This window comes from Crinia signifera, chromosome 9, assembly GCF_055691185.1.
Source record: "Crinia signifera chromosome 9, ASM5569118v1, whole genome shotgun sequence".
Taxonomy (NCBI): Eukaryota; Metazoa; Chordata; class Amphibia; order Anura; family Myobatrachidae; genus Crinia; species Crinia signifera.
This window is the reverse complement of record NC_139225.1, coordinates 35,362,791-35,385,129: the sequence shown is the minus strand read 5'-3', so window position 1 is coordinate 35,385,129 and position 22,339 is coordinate 35,362,791. Positions and strand designations below refer to the sequence as shown.

At 45.6% G+C, this 22,339-nt stretch overlaps 1 protein-coding gene across 1 annotated transcript in view; it reads left to right on the top strand.

The window, feature by feature from the left end:
- Positions 1 to 7,298: 7,298 nt before the first annotated feature.
- Positions 7,299 to 22,339, top strand: part of GPKOW (G-patch domain and KOW motifs) — a 35,445-nt gene continuing 20,404 nt past the window's right edge. The window contains exons 1-3 of the mRNA XM_083158807.1: positions 7,299 to 7,535; positions 18,185 to 18,342; positions 22,116 to 22,246. Of these exons, the coding sequence (XP_083014933.1) occupies positions 7,387 to 7,535; positions 18,185 to 18,342; positions 22,116 to 22,246 (438 nt within the window). The 5' untranslated portion in view covers positions 7,299 to 7,386. The remainder of the gene's footprint in view (positions 7,536 to 18,184; positions 18,343 to 22,115; positions 22,247 to 22,339) is intronic.

Sequence of the window (22,339 nt, the reverse complement as noted above, 5' to 3'; positions counted from 1 at the left end):
CCTATATTTCGACATGTCGACGTGCCACTAGTCTATGTATGAAAAGGTCGACATGAGTTTTTCATTTAGTTTTTAACGCAGTGCAACGAAGTGGTACGCTAATTTGGTTGTCCATGTGCCTCATTCAGACCTGACCACTAATGCGACGAGAAAGCCGCCACCCAGACAGAAAGACAAAACATCCCTTGCTCAGCGGCGTAACTAGATTTCCTGCGCCCCCCTGCCGTCAATGCAGGAGGCGCCCCCCGTAAAAAAAAAACGGAGCGGAGCCGGGGTACGGCGGGGGGCGGGGTTGTGTTTCTGTGTGTGTGTGTGTTTGTATGTATGTATGTGTGACGTGTTTGTGTGTATGTGTGTATGTGTGTGTTACCTCTGGCCGGCGTGGCCGCATCCGTCTGCGCCGGGTCCCAGGCGGCTCTCCCGTTACTGCTGCTAATGAAAAAGGTGACACTTGGAAATTGGCTGCCCCCATACGGCAGACGAAAAACTGTCTGCGGTATGGGGGCAGCCATTTTCCAAGTGACACCTTTTTGTATTAGAACAGCGCTGCGGCTGCCGGGACTCGGGAGAGCTGGGACCCGGTGCACTGCAAATAAAACCACCGGCGCCGCGGCAGAAGGCAACCAGTAACTATCGTCCCGCAGCCCCCCCGGCGCCCACATACCCTCAGCGCCTCCCCGCCACCGCGGGGGCTGCGGACGATAGTTACGCCACTGCCCTTGCTAAATTACAAGAGAACTGCGAATGGATCGCTAGCTGCAATACACTCACAAATCCATAGGCAATTCCCCAACCATCAAATAGTTTTTTGCCATATGCAAATATGGACCTTATTCTGGTTCATTTGCTCGGATGCAAATTCACACAAGGACTGATGTTTTGCATTTCTGTGCATGTGTATACGCTGGGTGGGTGAACCCAGCAAGAAGTCTGGTCGCCGAGTGCAAGCTCCCAGCCTTGCAAAAGGGGGGTGGAGAGGGGCATGTGGTGCTGGGCTGGGGCATTAGCTTATGTGTACGTCCTGAGTTTCATGGGTGTTCCCATTAAAACACTGTGCGTACATATGCTAATGTGGTCCTGACACATGTACAGGGGTCGGACAGTTGACATAGCCGGATGTCAGCTGCCCGCCCAATTCCATGCATTTCTTTGCTCATATGTACATATGCGGGCGCCTTCGCCATCATTCAATGGTTAGCGACCATCAAAAGATGGGGGAGGTTCCCACTTGCATGCGAATGGATGTTCATGTAAAACATCCGTTTGGAAGCCTTGCGAACAAATTCGGCGTGCAAATGGGTGGTGCGGGCTAACCATTCGCAAGGCGGGGTTTGATTTTCAAGGGTGCGTCCACGCATCCGAGCGAATGAACTAGAATAAGGCCCTTTGAGAGTAATACAGGGTGGAAGTGTCTTCGCTGACATCACCGATCCTCCTCATAAACGCCTAGGCACGCCTGCGGTATTTCAACCACACCAATGCAAATGGTACGCATGCGCAGTCGTTCAATAATTGCTCAATTGGTAAGGTCTGAATCAGACCCCATGTGCTAATATCTACAAATTGACATGGCAGCTTCCGGATACGTATGCGGCCCTTTGCATGCGGTGGATCATATTGTAGGCCCTGCAATCTCTGGCTCTGATCTGATGCGCATCAGATCTGAATCGGAGGTGAAACACATTTACAGTTTTCATTCGATTTATCGGACTGATCGGTCAAAATCGGATGAAAAGTGCCCATATCGCACTAGTGTATGGGCACCTTAAAGTCTCTGAAATAATGACTGCTAGCATTATTTTGCATATTTTTTGTGGAAACGGTTTAAATGCTGAGACAAAATGGTTCCTGGCAGAGGCATAACTCTGGGAGACAATGGAGTCATCTGCCTCCGGGCTCCTGCTCTCAAGGTGGCACCTTTCCTCCCCTACCAGTTTAAATCAGTTCTTTGAAAGCTGTCAATATCGCTTCTGTGGCTGTCTCCCCCTCCTATCAAATCATAGATGCCACAGTCTCTTTATTTTAAACATAATATAAATAACATACATATTCACACACATACTGGGGGTATGCAATGTGGGATCACGGCTGTCGATACCCGCCGACAGCCATGATCCAGGCCCGTTTGCAGTCAGATCGACCGCATAACGACAGACGGGATTCAATGTCCCGCCTGCCGATGGGCGCAAAGGGGGCGTGGCCACGAAAACGGCCATGGATTGTCGATCTGCGGCCTGGATAACGACAATCCACGGCTGTTATCGGCAGAACGGGCCCGACAGCTTCTGAAGTCGGGCCCGTTCTGCCGTGATCCTTTATCAATGCTGTCATTAATGACAGCAGTGAATAGGGAGCTGCCGCTATTTCCCACGTCGGAAATAGCGGCGGCAGAGTGCATACCCCCCTTACACACATACTGTACATATATTTATACAAGGTGCTGTGCGTGTGTGTGGGGAGGGCACCAATATTTATCTTGCCTCTGGCAACTGGGACAAACTTATACCACTGGTTCCTGGCATTTTTCAGATTTTGTTCAGTGTTGAGTGATGTCAGCAGTAGCCAGGAACGCTGCCAGGTCTCATGTCAGTATGTTTATTTTAGTTTATTGCCACCGAAGGTGATTAGGATTGCATACCTCCCAACTTCTGTCCTGATGAAATAGGGACACTCTCACGGCGAAGCCGCGCGAGCGTCCGAAAAGGGGGCGTATGCAAATGAGGTGTGGCTTATGCTAATTCGCCGCGACCTCATTTTCATACGAGAATAGATGCTGTGCGCATGCGCACAGCGTCTATTCTACTAGATTGGGGGGTCTCCCAACTGCCACCCCCCGCAGCGGGACAATGCCTGCCGCGGGTGGGACAGCGGGACAGGACCCGAAAATCGGGACTGTCCCGCTGTAATCGTGACAGTTGGGAGGTATGGGATTGAGTGCTGGCCGTGTGTCTGCAGAGACCTCATATTTTTTTAATCTCTGAAGTTCCATTTAGCACTCTTTCATAGGCCAGGATTCTGTTGCAGTTTACTTTTTTTCTTAAGCCCCGTACATACAAGGCGCCGCCACCTCCATGCTGAGCTAGGTGCTTAAGCACACATCTCGGCATACAAGCGATGCACCCGCGATCTGTGCTAGGCAAAACACTGCGATCTAGCAGGATAGACAGTGCATACATTGGGCGATGGCGATGTGCGGGACTGCGTTGGGGCATAAACATGGAGCGCTTAGAAATTGGGCTTAACTTGCCCTGTGTGTATACCCCATTAGTTTTGGCAATAATTTAACTATTTGATTTAGATACATTATAAATAAATATATACATTTAAACCACTTCTAGTAAAGGCCCCCTTGAGAAATGTATCTTTTTTATTAACAGTTTCTTTGAAAACGCACACATATTCCGCAGCGCTTCAACATGCAATTTGGTATAATTTCCTGTGATTGATCGCTGCAATCGCAGGAACACTACAATGCATACAGCCATTTCAGCTGAAAGGGATTACTGCTGCTATATACAGTTTACTTACCTACTTTAGTTGATTGTGTTCCGGGAGATCTGCAGAAGTACAGGCAGGGGTGGATTTAGGGGCCAGGCTGCCCCCCATAAAGATATATATATATATATATATATATATATAGATAGATAGATAGATAGATAGATAGATAGATAGAGAGAGAGAGAGAGAGAGAGAGAGAGAGAGAGAGAGAGAGAGAGAGAGAGAGAGAGAGAGAGAGAGACTTCTTTCCAATGGACGCGGCACTCCAGACCAATTTCAAAAATCCTGTAAAATTTATTGAGAACAAACAGCAACGTTTCAATAATGAAACGTTGCTGTTTGTTCTCAATAAATTTTACACGATTTTTAAAAAATTGGTCTGGAGTGCCATGTCCATTGGAAAGAAGTCTCTCTCTCTCTCTATATATATATATAGAGAGACTTCTTTCCAATGGACACGGCACTCCAGACCAATTTCAAAAATCGTGTAAAATTTATTGAGAACAAACAGCAACGTTTCAATAATGAAACGTTGCTGTTTGTTCTCAATAAATTTTACACGATTTTTGAAATTGGTCTGGAGTGCCACGTCCATTGGAAAGAATTCTGCATAATATTTGACGAAGGCACCCGACGAGTATCTCAATTTGGAGGTTGTGCCCCGCTCCACCACAAGTATATATATATATATATATATATATATATATATATATATATATATATATATATATATATAGGCCTGGCACTCTTCCCCCCAAGGCCGCGCTTTGAAAACGCTGCACAGCTGCTTATCTTGCGGAGGCGGGTGGAGGGAGCCATGCATGAAGGAGGGAGCCGTCACTCACACCCCGCAAAGGACCATGGGAGAGTCCGCATGTGCAGCAACCCTCCCGTGGCCATTTTGGTTTGGGGCAAAACGCTGCCGATCATGTCGACTGTCAGTTGGCGGCGATGTGTGGTGGTGAGTTGATGGGTCCAGCAGCTGCTGTCCATATCAGGTGCCGCCCCTTGGCCCGTGCTTCTCGGGCCTAGTGGGAAATCCAGCCCTGAGTACAGGTATTGTTTCAGGGTGGATGGAGCCATGTGATGTGATTCACAGTGAAACGTGTCATCAATCCGCTCCAGCATCCACTTTACAGGAGAAGTGGGTGAGATGCATCAAAGTCGTCTTCGCTCACAAACCCCCCAAAATACACATCCAAATTCAGGAGTCTCATGTACAAAAAAATCATTGCTGAACTGTAATTGCCTCAAATAGTAAGATGTAAATTTACTAAAGCTTCTGAAAATGAAAAACAAAAACAAAACATGTTGTTGCCTGTAGCACCCAATCAGATTATGTCTATTTTTTTCAAGGATGCAATAGGGAAATGATAGATGGAATCTGATTGGTGGCTATGGGCAAGGATGTAACTACCATGGGTTCAAGGGATGCAGCTGCTATGGGGCCCAGAGCTGAAGGGGGCCCATCTTACTGTATAAGTAATATGTTTTACATATATTTGTCATCATCGACTGCTAAATGGGGGCCCTTAAAAACTTCTGCTATGGGGCCTACAAATATCTAGTTACACCCCTGGCTATGGGCATCATTATTTTAATGTTTAGAACTTTTGGTAAATTGAGACCTAACAGTCCAGCAGTGGGATGAATCAAAGTTGATTATGCAGGTAAACCTCAGAAATGCAGTTTTGGATGATAACCGCATATGCACCAAGTTTCTGGGTAACAATGGCATGAACCAATATAGGCCAATCAGATCCCTCCCAGCAAAGTAAGCTTATAGAAACAGGGCCCTCTTCCCTCATATGCTTTTCTTTCTCTGATGGGGTATGAGGACCCTGGGTCAGCATGGCCAAATAGTAAAACTGATGCAGGGCATGCTGGGATGTGTAGTTCAACGACAGCTGGAGTGTCAAGGTTAGCCATCATTGGTCTAGGTCAACCACTAATGGTCGACAGTGACTAGGTTCACACCTAATAATGGTCGACATACTCTAGAAAAACCACCTTTAAAAAACACATGAAAAACTCATGTCGATCTTATTCATATGGACCATGTTCATGTCAAACTAAAGAATGTGTTGACCTTCTGTCAGTGTCAACCTAGAGTATGTCAACCATTCCGAGGTGTCAACCTAGTCACTTTGGACCATCAGTGGTCGACCGATTGACTCGGCCTAGACATTGTCTATCATTTATACTGTAACCCAGTCAAGGCCAAACTATGGCCCTCCAGCTGTTGTGAAACTACAAGTCCCATCATGCCTTGCCACATTTTTGCTATTAGGGAAAGCTAAAACGATGGCAAGGCATGCTGGGATGTGTAGTTTCACAACAGCTGGAGGGCCACAGTTTGGCCATGCCTGCTGTAACCGCTCGATGGCACCAAATCCTGCCACAATACTTAATAAAAGTAATGCTCAGACAGACTCTAAACACAGAAGTTTAGTGATCGCGAAGGACAGCTCTTATGAGTAGTTTTCTATGAATTAAACCCCACTTTTCACTATTTAGAATCTTCAGTAAATTTACCCCAATGGGGTTTATTCAATGTTCCGATTCTGCAGAAAACTTTGCAAAAAGCCTCCATTTTTACAGAGAATAGTTGAAATTCGCCTTCCATCTACTCAATGTTTGTTACCCTGATTTTTCTGCGGAAACGGACGCTAATTCGAAAATTTAGCATCCCTTTCAGCAAATTTAGATTTGGTTTTTCAAAGAGATGGATCTGTACTAATCCCAGATGTTTTCCTGGTGAATCAGAACATTGAGTACCCCCCTAAGTTGGCCAGCTAAAAATAAAATCCTGTGGATGATTACATAGTGTTAGAACATGTCTAAAATTAGGGTTATTCTTTTTTTCTACACAGTAATGTGATCTGGGCCCACTGAGAGTGGTAAAGATATAAATAAACCAAATATTTGAAGCTGAGCTATTTGTGCCTGGCAAAAATGGTATTACCATTTCCTCTGGAATAGATAGAAATGTTGCACATGATTTTACCTGCACTTAAGGGTTTATTAAGTAGTGATTTCTGAAAATAGACTGCGTTCCTGGCAGGTCTTTAAGCGGTAATATTGGGTTGCAAAATATGTATTGTATTATGCGTATATCAGCAATGGCAGTAATGTTGATCAGGCACTGTATATTTCATTATACAATTGTCCGAAGTAAACAATATGGGGGGAATTCAATTAGGGGCGATATTGTGACCACCTGATTCTGGTATAACAAGACTCACTTATTTTTGAATGTCGATGTAACGGCTTGAAAATGGCAAGGTTGTCATTTAAAAGGTCTACATGAGTTTCTCACATTTTTGTTGGCACAATATATTATTCTCTTAACACACCGTAGGTGGGAGGGCACATGTCGGCTCAATAAAACATGAAAAACTCAAGTCGACCTTGCCATTGTCAACCTAATGCTTGTGTCGACATTTCAACCCTGTCAACCTTAGCCATGTCTACCTATTTCATGTCTTGACCTTCAGTGGTCGACCCTATGCATGTCAACATAAATGGGGTTGACATAGAGCCGGAATCCCCCACAGTGGTTCCAGGTGCTAGTTTCCTCTCCAGCACAGGGTGGCAGGGCACGCTGAGACTTGTGGTTCCTCAATAAGTTGGGGTGCCACAGGATGCCTATAATGCAAGTTGAGTAGATTACATACAGGCATACAATGGCTTCACGTGAAGATAACACATGTACATCTATTACACACACAACAGCAGAGTTGTCAACTGGATAAAAGCCACATCACTCTCATTCACAGCTGCTGCAGACTAAAACTACAACTCCCGTCATGCCCCGCACCGGAGCTCACCTCCCAACATGCATTGCGCAGCGGTTTCCCCAGAATCTGTAGTGAAAGCTGGGAAACAATGGCGGCGCCCAGCTCATCATCAGCCCCCATATCATTCGGTTTCAGCCGCACTTCCAAGCAGAAACTCCTCGTACCCGGACATGCAGATGCCGAAGGCGGGGAGGAGAGGGAGTACCTGCTGGGAGCTGAGGGGAAGGAGCTACTGAGGTGAGCAAGGCAGACGCACAGGTGTATCCTGTGTCTCTGGCATGCTAGACGTAACCTGTTATTCTGGCGTGCTAGAGTATCCTGTGGGTAGGGACTAGATGCCACAGATTTATATCCCCCCTCCAGGTATGCGCGGACCCAGTGCATGATGGGAAAACTGAAGGGGATCTAGACACTACCGTATCCTGTGTCCCTGGGGTGCCAGGCGTGAGCTGTGTACCTGGTGCGTGCTGTGTCCCCAGGGATGCCAGGTGCCTGCTGCGCCCCAGGGATGCCAGGTGCCTGCTGCGCCCCAGGGATGCCAGGTGCCTGCTGCGCCCCAGGGATGCCAGGTGCCTGCTGCCCCCAAGGGATGCCAGGTGCCTGCTGCGCCCCAGGGATGCCAGGTGCCTGCTGCGCCCCCGGGATGCCAGGTGCCTGCTGCGCCCCCGGGATGCCAGGTGCCTGCTGCGCCCCCGGGATGCCAGGTGCCTGCTGCGCCCCCGGGATGCCAGGTGCCTGCTGCGCCCCCGGGATGCCAGGTGCCTGCTGCGCCCCCGGGATGCCAGGTGCCTGCTGCGCCCCCGGGATGCCAGGTGCCTGCTGCGCCCCCGGGATGCCAGGTGCCTGCTGCGTCCCCGGGATGCCAAGTGCCTGCTGCGCGCTGCGTCCCCGGGATGCCAGGTGCCTGCTGCGCGCTGCGTCCCCGGGATGCCAGGTGCCTGCTGCGCGCTGCGTCCCCGGGATGCCAGGTGCCTGCTGCGCGCTGCGTCCCCGGGATGCCAGGTGCCTGCTGCGGGATGCACTTGGGTCCCTTCCTACCCATTCACATGAATAAATAAAATAACTTACTCCTGCAGTCCGACATGCTTCCTTAAAGTGAATGACTGTAATCAGTCTGAAGGAGCCCATACATGCTTTTTGTACTGTACGATGAGATGCGCGGGAGCGCGCATCTCAGAGTACAAAATGGACGGAGCAGAACGGAGCGTGTATGGGCTCCTTGAATTGTTTTTTTTTTTTTTACTTTTTATTAGGGTTTTTCAAGTTATAAATAATGGGACAGTGTGGACAGCAAAAAATGGGGGTGATAGGGGCTGAAATCGCTGGCAATATGGTCGCTGAGCGACCATATTGCCAGTGATTGGAGTGTGCACCAGCGATAAATCGCCGGGTGCGTGCTCCCGTTTTCAGCCCCTGAATGGTCTCTGGTCGGAGGAGCATGCTCCTCCGACCAGCGACTTCCCCTGCCTCTTCACCCAGCAGTGTTTAAATTTTCATCTGCGACCATCTCTGGTCGCAGATGAAAACGGGACACGGGGCAATATGATTGCTGAGCAATATATTGCCAGCGATCATATTGCCCCGTGTGTACGCACCTTCAGCGATAAGAAGCTTTTCGAGCTTTACATATATTGTGGGTTAACGTTTCATGTTAATATATACTGCTAGCAACAGTTGGGAAATTAATATTAAGGTGGGATATTAGTCATTGTCAGCAATCTGTCGCAGAAGGGACCAAGAAGTGTTCTCAGAGTTTGTAGATGTATCTCTTAGTAGGTTCGTCTAAGGCCAAACTATGGCCCTCCAGCTGTTGTGAAACTACACATCCCAGCATGCCTTGCAATAGTTGTAGCATTCCCTAATAGCAAAACTGTGGCAAGGCATGCTGGGATGTGTAGTTTCACAACAGCTGGAGGGCCATAGTTTGGACATGCCTTAGACTCTAAGGATTCAATATATTTACCCCACTTCTTGTGGAATCTTTCTACTCCTTTTTCTATATAAGGAAGGGTTGCTTGCCTCTCATAATAAATCACTCTTAGAATCATAATGAAATTTAAACAACTTGTAAGGTGCTTGGATATAGTCAGGAGGAAAATTTTAAGACTAAAATTTTGTAACCTATTCACCACCTGTCCCTGAGCCCTCTGCGGCGGTCTGTGGAAACTCCTGTATAAGTTTCCTAATTGGAAGAAGAATAATGGAAAGATGACTGCGCGTGGGGACACAAGGCGGGAGGTAGGAGAATATATGTACAGTCTTCGCTGTATTGCGTTTTGTGTGATAATAAAAATATCAGTAAATATAAGCAAGAAAGAGATATAATTAATATAAATTTTACTTAATTAAAAATTCCTAACTAGACATACTTAATATATATACACCTTTAAGTATCGTTATACAGTGTTAAGGTCCCAATTTTTTGTTAAATATTCACCTGAGATTCTTCTGAGTTATTCTCCTGGTATGCTGGGCATCCCCAGCCTCGCAGGAAAAAAGGGATAAAGTCAATTTAGTTATATTTAAAAAGGTGAGCTCACCTGAGTTTAACTGTCTCTCAGGACTTAATATTGGCCCATATGTGGATAGATCTGTGTAATTCACACTGTAGTATGTGGGGGGAGTGGGTAGGACTACCGCTTAACTCCAACTGAGGGAGTTCTCTATCCCCTCTTTACGACAACACCGTAAAAAAAAAAAAAAGCCTAATGTAAGGAAATCCCTGGAATTATTCCACATTCTTGTAGCTTGTGTTTTTCATCTAAGTAATATGAACTAATGCAGTAAATCACGCACACACAACAAAGATATAGGAAGGTGAATCCGATGAGAGGTGCTAAATCTGCCTAGCATCAAGCTTCTTCCCCAACATTCCCATAGGACAGGTAAAAACCACAGTTAACACTCCGTCTTAAAGAGTAAACAACACCAACGCATTAAACAGGCAGTTCAAAGAAAAACACCTCATGGTTTAATCTTCATGTTTTCCCCCCCTCCCTCAGCCTAAGTGTGCTTGAATGCGCTCGCCCTCTGTCGTGCTCCTGACAGTCGGGATTCTGATGTCAGGGAAACGACCGTCGAAATCCCAACTATCAAACTCATACCATACCCATACTTGTCCTCTACTGTATTCAGCTGTAAGTCAGAGTTTTCTGGGTACTCTTTACCTAGAACGGCGCCCATCGCGGTGATCGCGACATCGCGGTCAGTACATAAACGGCCGCGACGCGATGCCCGCGATCACCGCGATTTTCCCATAGGGAACAATGTTAAAAAGCCTGATTGACCGCGATTTTGCATTCAATGCCTCAATGCCCGCGATTTTCACATAGGAATCAATGTTAAATGGGCTACAGAGCCCAAATAGGCAGAATTAACCCTTAAATGTCCCCCCAATTTTTGTACGCCACCCCACGATCCACGCCAACCCGAAGCGTGGCGAGCGCAGCGGTACGCGTCCTCAGACCTTTTCATGCCCTACTATCCACGTCGGCGTGGAGTTGAGAATAGAATAGTGTGGCGAGCGTAGCGAGCCACCGAGCCCGAAGCGTGGCGAGCGGACGCGGATACCTTCACAGGTAAACGCGTCCCCTCGCGGGCTTCACAGGTGTCCGCTTTTCGCCACGGATACCTGTGAAGCCCGCGAGGGGACGCGTATAACTGTGAAGGTATCCGCGTCCCCTCGCGGGGCTCGCCACGCTTCGGGCTCGGTGGCTCGCTGCGCTCGCCACACTATTCTATTCTCAACTCCACGCCGACGTGGATAGTAGGGCATGAAAAGGTCGTAGGACGCGTACCGCCGCCCCTCGCGGGCTCGCTGCGCTCGCCACGCTTCGGGTTGGCGTGGATCGTGGGGTGGCGTACAAAAATTGGGGTGACATTTAAGGGTTAATTGTGCCTATTTGGGCTCTGTAGCCCATTTAACATTGATTCCTATGTGAAAATCGCGGGCATTGAGGCATTTTAAAGTAAAATCGCGGTCAATCAGGCTTTTTAACATTGTTCCCTATGGGAAAATCGCGGTGATCGCGGGTAAACGATTTTTATGTACCCGCGATTTACCCGCGATGCCCGCGATGACCGCGATTTTTTACCCCCGACGCCCGCGATTCTAATCGCGGGCGCCGTTCTAGGTAAAGAGTACCGTTTTCTGTTTATGTGCTCTGTAATTGGGCGCTGCGGATCCATTGGGACGCCATAAATATATAAAGAAGCCCCAGAGGTTAGTATTTGTAGAATAGTTGGATATGCACGCATTAAATGTTAAGAAGGCAATTATGAGCAGTTCCTCAGTGATGGAAATGTTGATGGCGTTTTGGAAAAAACAAGTTTCTTGTTGATCCTGTGCTATAAATGCCTCGGGCTATCAGTTCATGATCTGACTTGTACCTGTGAATGATTTTCGGAGGTGACTCCTTTATCCTTCAAGTTTTAATTCCTACTTGAAATTACGCAACTTAATTTTCTCATTAGCAAGAGTCCGTAAAAACAAATCTTGAAAGTACATATATTTTGCACACAAACACAGAGTCAATCACAAGGTAGCAGACTAGCTTTGAAATCATTTGCTTTAAACGGGCTTACTAGTAGTTTAAATACAGTATGTAGGGTTTTTGCAGCAACAAAAGTTGGGCAGCATGGATGGTTTAATGTTTAGCATTACTGCCTCACACTGCTGAGGTCATGGGTTCGATTCCCACCATGGCCCAAACTGTGCTTGCGTGGGTTTCGTTGGGGTACTCTGGTTTCCTCCCACGATCCAAAAATATACTGGCATGTTAATTAGTTTCCAACAAAAATTAACCCAAGAGTGAATGTGTGTGCGTGCACATGTGGTAGGGAATATAGATTGTAAGATTGTTCAAATATTCTCTGTAAAGCGCTGCGGAATATGTGCACACTATAAATAAATAAATAAGTGAACCTTTTGTGGCATTAGTGAAGAAAGTGTGTGTGCCCTGGGGGTGGTGGGTGTTTTGTTAGTGCTGTCTTGTAGCTTTTGGTGTCCTCCATATGCACAGAATCATCAGTAAGTATTGTATTGCAGCTTACTTGTGAGGTTTGTGGGCGCAAACTGGTGAGTTTGATCCCAAGAGATTCTGTTTGCCTACGGTGCCCAGGAGGTGGTGGCTCGGAGTCTTGTAGTTAGGTAAAACCACTAATTATATGGTTAAAAGGATTAGAGAGTTGTTAGACAAATGGAGACAATATTGCCTAAAGCTTTGAACCTGTGACAAATGTTCACACCAGTGCAGGTGTTGAATTGAACAAACACATTCTGATCTTTTAGGTTTCCTGTGAAACATTAATACTAATGCTCATGTATTTGTCACTATGGAATTTATATTGCTTTATGTACTTTAGTTACTGTAGTAATACAAATTTATATTGCCAAACCACCCCCTACCAGGTACCTACTTTGTACGTCACTTGTATCATCTATACAAGTGTTGACTAGTGTTCATGCTAGGATCTCCATCTTTCAATACCCGTGCAGTTCCATTTCCAAGGCTGTGGTGTCGCTCACTGGTGCTTATAGCCCATGTCTGGTCTGTATATCAGTGCTGAAATACAGATCACACTGTGCTAGAAGCACCACAGCAGAGAGCGAAAACCCAGGCAGGCAAGAGGAACTGCATGGGTTTTGGAAGGTGCAGGATGCTAGGATGAACACTATAAGACTACTGTATGTTGCTGTAATGTTGTGTTGGTGCGTCATCATGCAGAGCTTTAAGTGTTTGGTACATTGCCGTACTGAGCTATGTGTAAGCTGTTTCTGTGCTTTGTAGGGAAAACATGTTCCCATTTTTCAGACCTGGAATCTTGGCTCTGTTGCTCATATCCATACGGAACTAGCTTATTGGTCCTTATCCTTGTTCAATATTTGAGTCACATTAGACTCTATTTGGGAAGATTTCTTTCTCTGTGTGGTACTCTCACCTGTAGTAAATGTCTGTGTCTGGGGTCCAGGTATCCTGCAGTATCCGGATGATGTGTCGATAATGTCTAAGTCGGCATGGCTATGGTTGATGCATTGAAAGGTTTTTTGTTTTTTTCGATTTGTTCCAGTTTTTTTTTCCTGTACTCTTTCATACTGAATCACCACCCACATGAACTCGTATTGGGAACGGTAAAGTGTGCTTAGCCCATCGAGCCACCTGACCCAAAGCATGGTGAGCGACGCACTACACTATTTAGGGGCCCACTGCTCTGGTGCCGACATTGGCAGGCATGTTGATCTTTACATGCATGTCGACCCTGGGTCACTGTTGACCTATAGAATGTCTATCTAGACAAGGTTGACCCTTTAATCCAGAAGCACATCCTGCCTATCTATTGGCACATGCCTCTGTGACACTTCTCCCTAGCATGCCCTGTACCTCTCAGTGTATGTATCCCCTGGAATATGTCACCTCTGACTTATTAATGACTGGTGTCTATCATAACAAAATAAGCGTCACTCCGGGTCAGGTGTCACACATCAAACCTTATCTACGCCGTTTCGGGCCAAGCCCGTCTTCAGGAGATATATATATATATATTCTCCACTCCAAGTCCAGGTATGGAAATACGAGCCAGCACACCATCAGTTTAAATGCAAATAACTTTTAGTGAATAAATTCAATAAGCACAGCCACAGATATCATTCCAAACAAGCAGTTACTTATCAGCTTAGGGGAGCTTAACCCTATATCTATCTATATCTCTATCTATATCTCTATCTATCTATCTATCTATCTATCTATCTATCTATCTATCTATCTATCTATCATAAAGCACACGGGATTGGCGGCACTCGCTGCAGGGTTTAAAAGAAGATGACGGACACGCTAGGTGTACTCAACATTTCAATTCTTGTATTATAGAATTTTGTATATGTGTGTGTGTGTGTGTGTGTGTGTGTGCACAGGCTTTTCAGGCTTTCCGCTGCTGCTGACACTCCGCTCCCGCCCAGTGGTACCAGGGCTGCTACCAAACTGAAGCAGCATCCATCATGCAGGGCGGCGGTGAGGGGGATAGCAGGGGTGGAGCTGGGGGCATTGTACCGGTAATTTAGTGAATGGACTCAGGCAATGGGGATTTCAATATTTTATTTGATTTCGAATTGTATTTTTGGGGTAGGGCTTATTTTGGACTGGTTTTTGAACTAAGGGTAGGGCTTATCATCAGAGAAACACAAATATATATATATATATATATATATATATATATATATATATATATATATATATATATATATATATATATATATATATATATATATATATAATTTTCCATATATGCCGGCACTCCAATAATAGGGAACAACTTGGTCGGTGCACTCCTAAACAATCTGTAGAATTCCAAGAATGAAGGCACACGACACAGGATCAACTTTTCACCGCAAGTGTATTTTCAGGCTAGTAACATCTAGCGCTTTCAGGGGATACAACCCCCGTCATCAGGATGGTAGCCACACAGGTACAATGGTGTACCTGACTGCACCATTGTACCTGTGTGGCTACCATCCTGATGACGGGGGTTGTATCCCCTGAAAGCGCTAGATGTTACTAGCCTGAAAATACACTTGCGGTGAAAAGTTGATCCTGTGTCGTGTGCCTTCATTCTTGGAATTCTCTATATATATATATATATATATATATATAGCAACTCCAGATGCGAGCACCCACGGTCTTAGAAATAACGGCAACCACAGACAAGGTATGTGCAGATACCTTGTCTGTGGTTGCCGTTATTTCTAAGACCGTGGGTGCTCGCATCTGGAGTTGCTGTAAGTTATTATTGCTGGAAGCACCGCGGCAGTTGCTGTGTTGAGGAGGGTGCCGGTCTATTGGACTTTGCTATATATATATATATATTTGCCACAAATAAGACAGCACACTCCTCCTTAACTTCACCTGCTGGGGTGTCTCACTCCAGAAGGCAAACCCAAACGGGAATTCCCACAGATCCAATGTATTTAGAAAATAGACGCACTCACCGGACTTCTTTTTTCATGCTTTGTGGATTTTAATATACATACCACATATATATATATATATATATATTTCTGTGCAAAGACCGCACTCACACTTAGTTTTTAAATAACACGGGGTGCCTAGACAAAGAATACATGTAGTGAACATGCATCCAATCATAGTCCAGGGGGTATCCACATCTATCAAGCTGCGGATTGTCAGGCACTCGCCTAATAATAAGTCCAAAAAAGATGTGTAGTAAAATCCAAATAGTGGTTTTTATTTTTCAATCCTTTTTCAAATTTTTCAAATATTCACGCAGGTTTTTATCACCAGTAGAAATAGGTTATGCCCCGACGTTTCGGTCCTACATGGACCTTTTTCAAGGAGCTTAATCAGCAAAGTTTCATCGTAATCATCGGTGAGAAGGAGGACAAACCCCATCATCGCTGGGGGGGAAAGCCGCTCAGTACATACACACGGAGCGGCTTTTCCCCTGCCCGGCGCCGTCAGCGGGGGGAGGATGGCTTTGCATAGCGCAAAGGAGAATCTATGCTGCCAAAGGTTGGAAATGACCAGCAGTATCGGGGAATAATGGATCCTACTGTCTGTATAGACTACTCCAGAAGTTGTGTTTTATGTAGAATACACATCATAAAACCTACGTCCGATTGCTGTACCAGAAATGTCCCAGTAATACAGTGCACAAATGATTAAACACAGATGATATACTCCCAATACTGCATTGGTTTTACAATGTAGCAATCACTAGTGGCCTCTGATGTAACTAATTATAATCTCTGTACAGTAGCTGTAACCCAGGGACTTCCCTCAGGGCCATTAATTGGGAAGCAAGTCTCAGCGTGTTACCGTACACCAGTTATTTTATTGATTTAATCATGGTCTACGTCATGGAGCAATAGTCAGATCTGGCGGGAGGCGCTGTATGTACACAGTTATTGCAGCGTGCCTGGATTGATTGCTTTCTGGTTGATTTATTCTGACTTTAACAGGTTTAGGAAGGGTTCCATCCCCAATGCATGTCATTAGGCCACATAATACCAACCATGAAGGTATGTGGCTACCACTATTACAGGACACATAGATTTGGAACGTGCTAATAATCATGTGGCAATTAATAACTTTTAGCGGTGCTATGTAGCTGTAGGCAAATGCAGGTTTCCCAGAGCCATCATTGTCATTGGGGACTGGTCTGGCCCTTAACCCTTTGAGTGCCAAGGGAATTTGTCAAAACAGGTGTGCATATTGCCAAGCAAACTGGTTTTTATTAACCCTTTGCGTGACAACGTTGCGGTGAGGTCCTCAAAATATCCGTTAAAAATGCCAGCGCCGTCCGCAGCGATGTTTTTTGGGGGGCTGGGTTTATTGGGTGCAATATTGAACTAAACTTCGATGAATTGGCTTTGGCTGTGTTTGAATTTTTATACTAAAAGAACAGTCGCAGCAACATTAGCACTCAAAGGGTTAAGTACCAAGCGCTACAAGTTTCCGTTTTCAAAGCTTGCTCCACAAGGCTTGGAAATAGGGCTGAGGGTTTCTAAAATCTGAAATTTGTCTCGTTTTGTGCTGACATGTCATTCACAGGGACGGTGTTTCCCCCCAACCACTGTCCCTGGAATTTATTTTTTTAAAATTGAAACACCGAGGAAACTTCAGATGCCAAAAGTGAAGTCGGTGCATGAGCCAAAGGGGGGCCAGTGCTCGTCCAACTCTCCTGGTATAGTTTCCTGTTTTTTTTTTTTTTAATATATAGCTGTGAAAATAATGTAAATAATAAAATAAAACTTAATGCACCACGTTGCAGGACAGGTAATCAGAGGCATCTATGCTGTTCCCCCTTCATCATACCACTAGTAAAAAAAACTTCAAAATGAAGGATTCTTTTATGCACTTTGAGCTGTGACAGATTTTATTTTCACTTTGGACTGTAACAGTTTTTAGGCCACAAACTCTCCACCCCAACCCCAGTCCCCATCTTCTCCTACCTCCAATCTATCTTTACAGCTCCCTCTCTCCATATCTAGCAAGTTTGAAACAGATCAGTGTCCCTGCAAACATTGCTTTCACTTTGGTCTATCGAGTGGCCTCTAGTGGTCACTGGCGGTACTCCACCTCATAGCGGTGATGAGTGGTTAGCTACTCTGCAGTGGTTCTTATCCAGGGGTGCTCGCTTGACGGGGGTATGCAACAGTTTTCCTGCAATGGATGTGGCTGACGGACCTGTTACATCTATAAGATTGTTAGACTTCTAGGGAATCTATACCCATGCATCACAGCCGAACATGGTGACATAGTCATTGGTGTTTCCTGCATAAGAGAGATTATCTGGATGTGGTGGAATCCAGAGAATCTGGCACCACGCCCCCTAATGTCAGAACTAGGGGCAATGACATCAGCCCATGTAGTTGTTTCAAAACAATAAAGTTTCAAAAGTTTATTCATTAAATGTAAAAAAAAAAAAAAAACTATCATAGCAGCTCTTGTCCAAAGCGTTGGGTGATGTTCAATTATTGGTATCCGGTCCCTGGTTCCACAATGTCTAGGTCGACCACTATTGGTTGACAGAGACCAGGTCGACACCTAAGAATGATTGACATACCATAGGTTGACAGTAACAGAAGGTTGGCAACAAGCTTAATGTCGACATGGTTCACACTCAAAATAGTGAACACATGTTTGTTGTGTTTGGAAACTTCTGTAGGTGGTAGTTCAGCTCCGGGTAGTGCTGCTTGTGGAAACAATGCTTTGCTTTCATGGATTACTCCAGCAATAACACATTTCCAACAGGGGATTTCTCATTTTATTCAAGAAAAGAGTTTTTTTTTTTTATTGTTTAATAAAGACATAAGCTCTGTACAATGTCTGTCTTGAGCTGTGACTTATTACATTTCCTATCTCTCCACACAGCGCTAACCCTGCTCCTGTCTCCAAGCCTCTGGTGATCCCCCTTATACACAAGAACCGATGGTCCCAAACAAGCTGGAATAAGGATAAAGCTGAAAGTGAGGGCCCTCAGACTGAGCAGGACGCTGTGCTCTCACAGGCTGTGCAGGAGCTCATTGCAGGTGCTGTCCAACCCCCCCTTTCCTAACGTGCTCTGTTTCATTTTATATTATGCAAATTATGGATGTTACTTCAGTGCTGATTGGTTGCCACGGGCCACTTCTCCTCTGGCTCACTTCTCCTCCCTGATCACTGCTTCATACATCTACCCCACAGTGTGTTAATTGTTAATGACATTACATTTTCACATGCAGCTAACGCTTCTGGTCATCAGCATTTGTGTAGGAACCGGCCAATCCTAATGCCGCCCTGATTTCCCTGCTCTTTTCTGTTCAGCCGCAGAGAATTCATCACAGTGAACGCCTTGCTGAATTCTGACTCTGTATGTACATAGATTAAATAGATAATGGAAGCATAGGATCCTAGAGTTCAGGAATTTCTGGACATGTAGGGACTAAGAAAAGACTAAGGAAAATTTACATTTATTAGCGCAAAAACGAAATCCCCCAGTCATTATTCTATACAGTGAAAGCCGTTAATGCAAAACAGCCCTAGTATTTGAAGAGAACAAATCTGGCTGTGTTTTAAGTGACGTCCTGTAAGAAGGTGTAAGGTCATGTAAAGAAGTACCGTATAAAGGCAGCTTCTATTAATACAGCTGCTGGTAAACTTCCCTTCAACCCTTAGCGTTCTCTGACAGCCATTGGTCGTGTTGGGGTTTTACAGAAGTGTTACAGTGCATTCAGCGCATCACATCAACTGCATGCTATTTGGAACAGTACAGATGTAGATATTTGCAGCTTCATGAAAACAGAACAATCAACCTGGTCAAATGAGAAATTCACACCCTTTGGGGGAAATTTACCAAAATCAAAGTACTTTTTGAAGATAGGATGTCGCCTATAGCAACCAGTCAGATCCTATTATTTTCTAGAGCAGCGCTTCTCAACCTAGGTCCTCAAGTACCCCCAACAGTGCACGTTTTTCCAGGTCACCCGGCAGGTGCACTCATTATTCTGACACATTTTAAAAGATCCACAGGTGGAGCTAATTATTTCACCTGTGATTCTGTGTCGAGACCTGGAAAACGGGCACTATTGGGGGGTACTTGAGGGCCAATGTTCTAAAGTTTGAAACAGATCAGTGTCACTAATTGCTTTTACTTTCTGTAATGACATCTGTTAGCACACAAAGGAGTAGTACTCCCCTTCCTACTAAGCTCCTCAGAGTAGGGCCCTCTTCCCTCCTGTTGTCAAAGCCCTCTTCTCTTCACATCTCACTCACAGCTCTCCTATACTCACTCAGTGACCATCTTCGTCCGCATACTCTTCTCCATCATTGGCCTCAAGCCTCTTATAGTATGTTGATTGAGTCCTCACTACTTATATTTAAGCTGTAATGTGTATTGAACTGTGGCGCTCTTTCCTTTTACTCTATTTTTGTTATTTATTCAATGTTATGCCAAGCTTTGTCTCCCTGTACTGTTCCTTTGTACGGTGCTGCGAAACACTTGTGGCGCCTTTATAAATAAAGTTATAATAATATAGTACCGCTACTGACTCTAGTGGTCAGAAATTGCTTACAAATAAAGGTTTTAATGTATTAAACTAGTCAATACGTCCCTGGCTCTTATACAGTGTGCAACGCGTTTTACCTGTAAGGTGACCGCTAGCACGGTGATATCTGCTACGTAATACAGAAATAAGTTACAAAGAAGAGATTTAGGAGGCTTTTCATGCCCATAAAAAACACTGCGCGTAACCCTGTAGACACTGGCGTGTCCATGCCCGCTTGGGCTGAGCGGCTGTTTTTGGGCATCTTTGTCCAGGATAAAAGAAAATCTAGACTTTTAGAGAAAAAAAAATCAATCGATGGTGGGCAACCATCAAATGATTCTTCCTCCATGCGGCACTATGCGAGCGGATGGGTAAGCCTACACCTCCAATCGCATGTTAGGGAGCGGAATTGGTTGCTGTGGAGGGGCATTTACTTTCTCACTAGGCTGTGAATGCACACAGCCTAGCGAACAGGTCTGAATGACCCCCTAAGTGTGCCAGGTCAGCAGCAACAAGCTGTGAGAATGACAGGATCGCATATAAACCCTGACTCCCATTGCAGGTGGTGACAGAGCAGTTAGACAGTGTCCTTACAGTCCTAACCTGCAGTAACCTAAAAGCCAGATTACTGTGTTTGGCCTAAGATGCATCCTCATGCTGAGCCCAGGGGACCTCATCCGGCAACGTCCTCTTCATGTGTGGTATTGCCATCAGTCAGAGGTTGCAGCAGTGTTTAGTGATTGCCTTTCTTTTGTAAGGTCTGCGCCATAAAATGGATTGGCCTGGGCATGTGCCATGCTTGGATAGGTTTGCTCTGGTGGATAAGTTGCAACATGCATCTTGTTCTTGGCACTAAGTCTTATCCCAGGAACAGCCCATCTGTATTCTGTTCTGCATGCACCTTGTATAGGGTGGCTGCTGACACCTGTTGTTTACAGTGGTAGCTAGGAGATGTGCTTAGAGCGTGTAGTGCTTGTATGCTGGTGGTATATTGCGTGTAGTCCTTGTATGCTGGTGGGTTATTGCGTGTAGTGCTTGTATGCTGGTTGGATATTGCGTGTAGTGCTTGTACGCTGGTGGGATATTGTGTGTAGTGCTTGTATGCTGGTGGGATATTGTGTGTAGTGCTTGTATGCTGGTGGGATATTGTGTGTAGTCCTTGTATGCTGGTGGGTTATTGCGTGTAGTGCTTGTACGCTGGTGGGATATTGCGTGTAGTGCTTGTACGCTGGTGGGATGTGGCGTGTAGTGCTTGTACGCTGGTGGGATGTTGCGTGTAGTGCTTGTATGCTGGTGGGATGTTGCGTGTAGTCCTTGTATGCTGGTGGGTTATTGCGTGTAGTGCTTGTACGCTGGTGGGATATTGCGTGTAGTGCTTGTATGCTGGTGGGATATTGCGTGTAGTCCTTGTATGCTGGTGGGATATTGTATGCTGGTGGGATACTTCGTGTAGTGCTTGTATGCTGGTGGGATGTTGCGTGTAGTGCTTGTATGCTGGTGGGATGTTGCGTGTAGTGCTTGTATGCTGGTGGGATGTTGCGTGTAGTGCTTGTATGCTGGTGGGATGTTGCGTGTAGTGCTTGTATGCTGGTGGGATGTTGCGTGTAGTCCTTGTATGCTGGTGGGATGTTGCGTGTAGTCCTTGTACGCTGGTGGGATGTTGTGTGTAGTCCTTGTTTGCGTGTTTTGAGTTGCCCGGATATTTGCCGGATCGGTAAGTCAGTGATTATAAGTGTTCTGAGGCGGACACTGTGCATCGACAATGCAAACACATGGAACTCTTCAATATTGTGGAAGTGTAGCTTGAGTTCTGCTCTATTCTGAGTTGTGCATACTGACGTCTAATGCACCTGTATCCGACGTATATCATCCGCCTAGTTGTGGATGGAAAAGCAGAGGGCGGAGCAGCTCGTTATTTCAAGCCACGTGGATCCTCGCATTATCCCTGTGGAAACATTCATTACCGTAAGGTGGTAAATCAGGCCTCCGTGGTATCGTGACCAGAGGAAACCAGGTCCAGCATGATTGCTTAGGTAGTCACAGTAGGGAATGACAACATATCGCTGTTCCAAAGGGAACACTATATGGCATGAGGAAAATAATTGAATAATAGAATGAAGCTTGCTAGCAATATAACATTCAGCATTATCACATTAAGGGGCTGATTCCAATTCGCCTGCAGGCGCTTCTGCTTCCCATTGGTAATGCTGTGAGGAATGCCCACCTTTTCCTTCATGTTCTTCATTGCTGTTTTCTTTTATCTTTTTATATAATGTTAGAATCCCGTAAATCGGAGCAGAATGAATCCGCGGTGGACCAATCCCTTGAAATCCCTCTCCTCATGCAGAACAAAGTGCCCACTGGGTATGAAGATGGGGATAAGGTGGATGTCAGCTTGAGACCAGAAGCTGTAAGTGTGTTATAGAAGTCTAACGCTGTTCTATGCTTACATTCAGCCCTGTGCTTGTTTCAGGCTAAGTTCCCCAACAATTTAGAGGCAGCG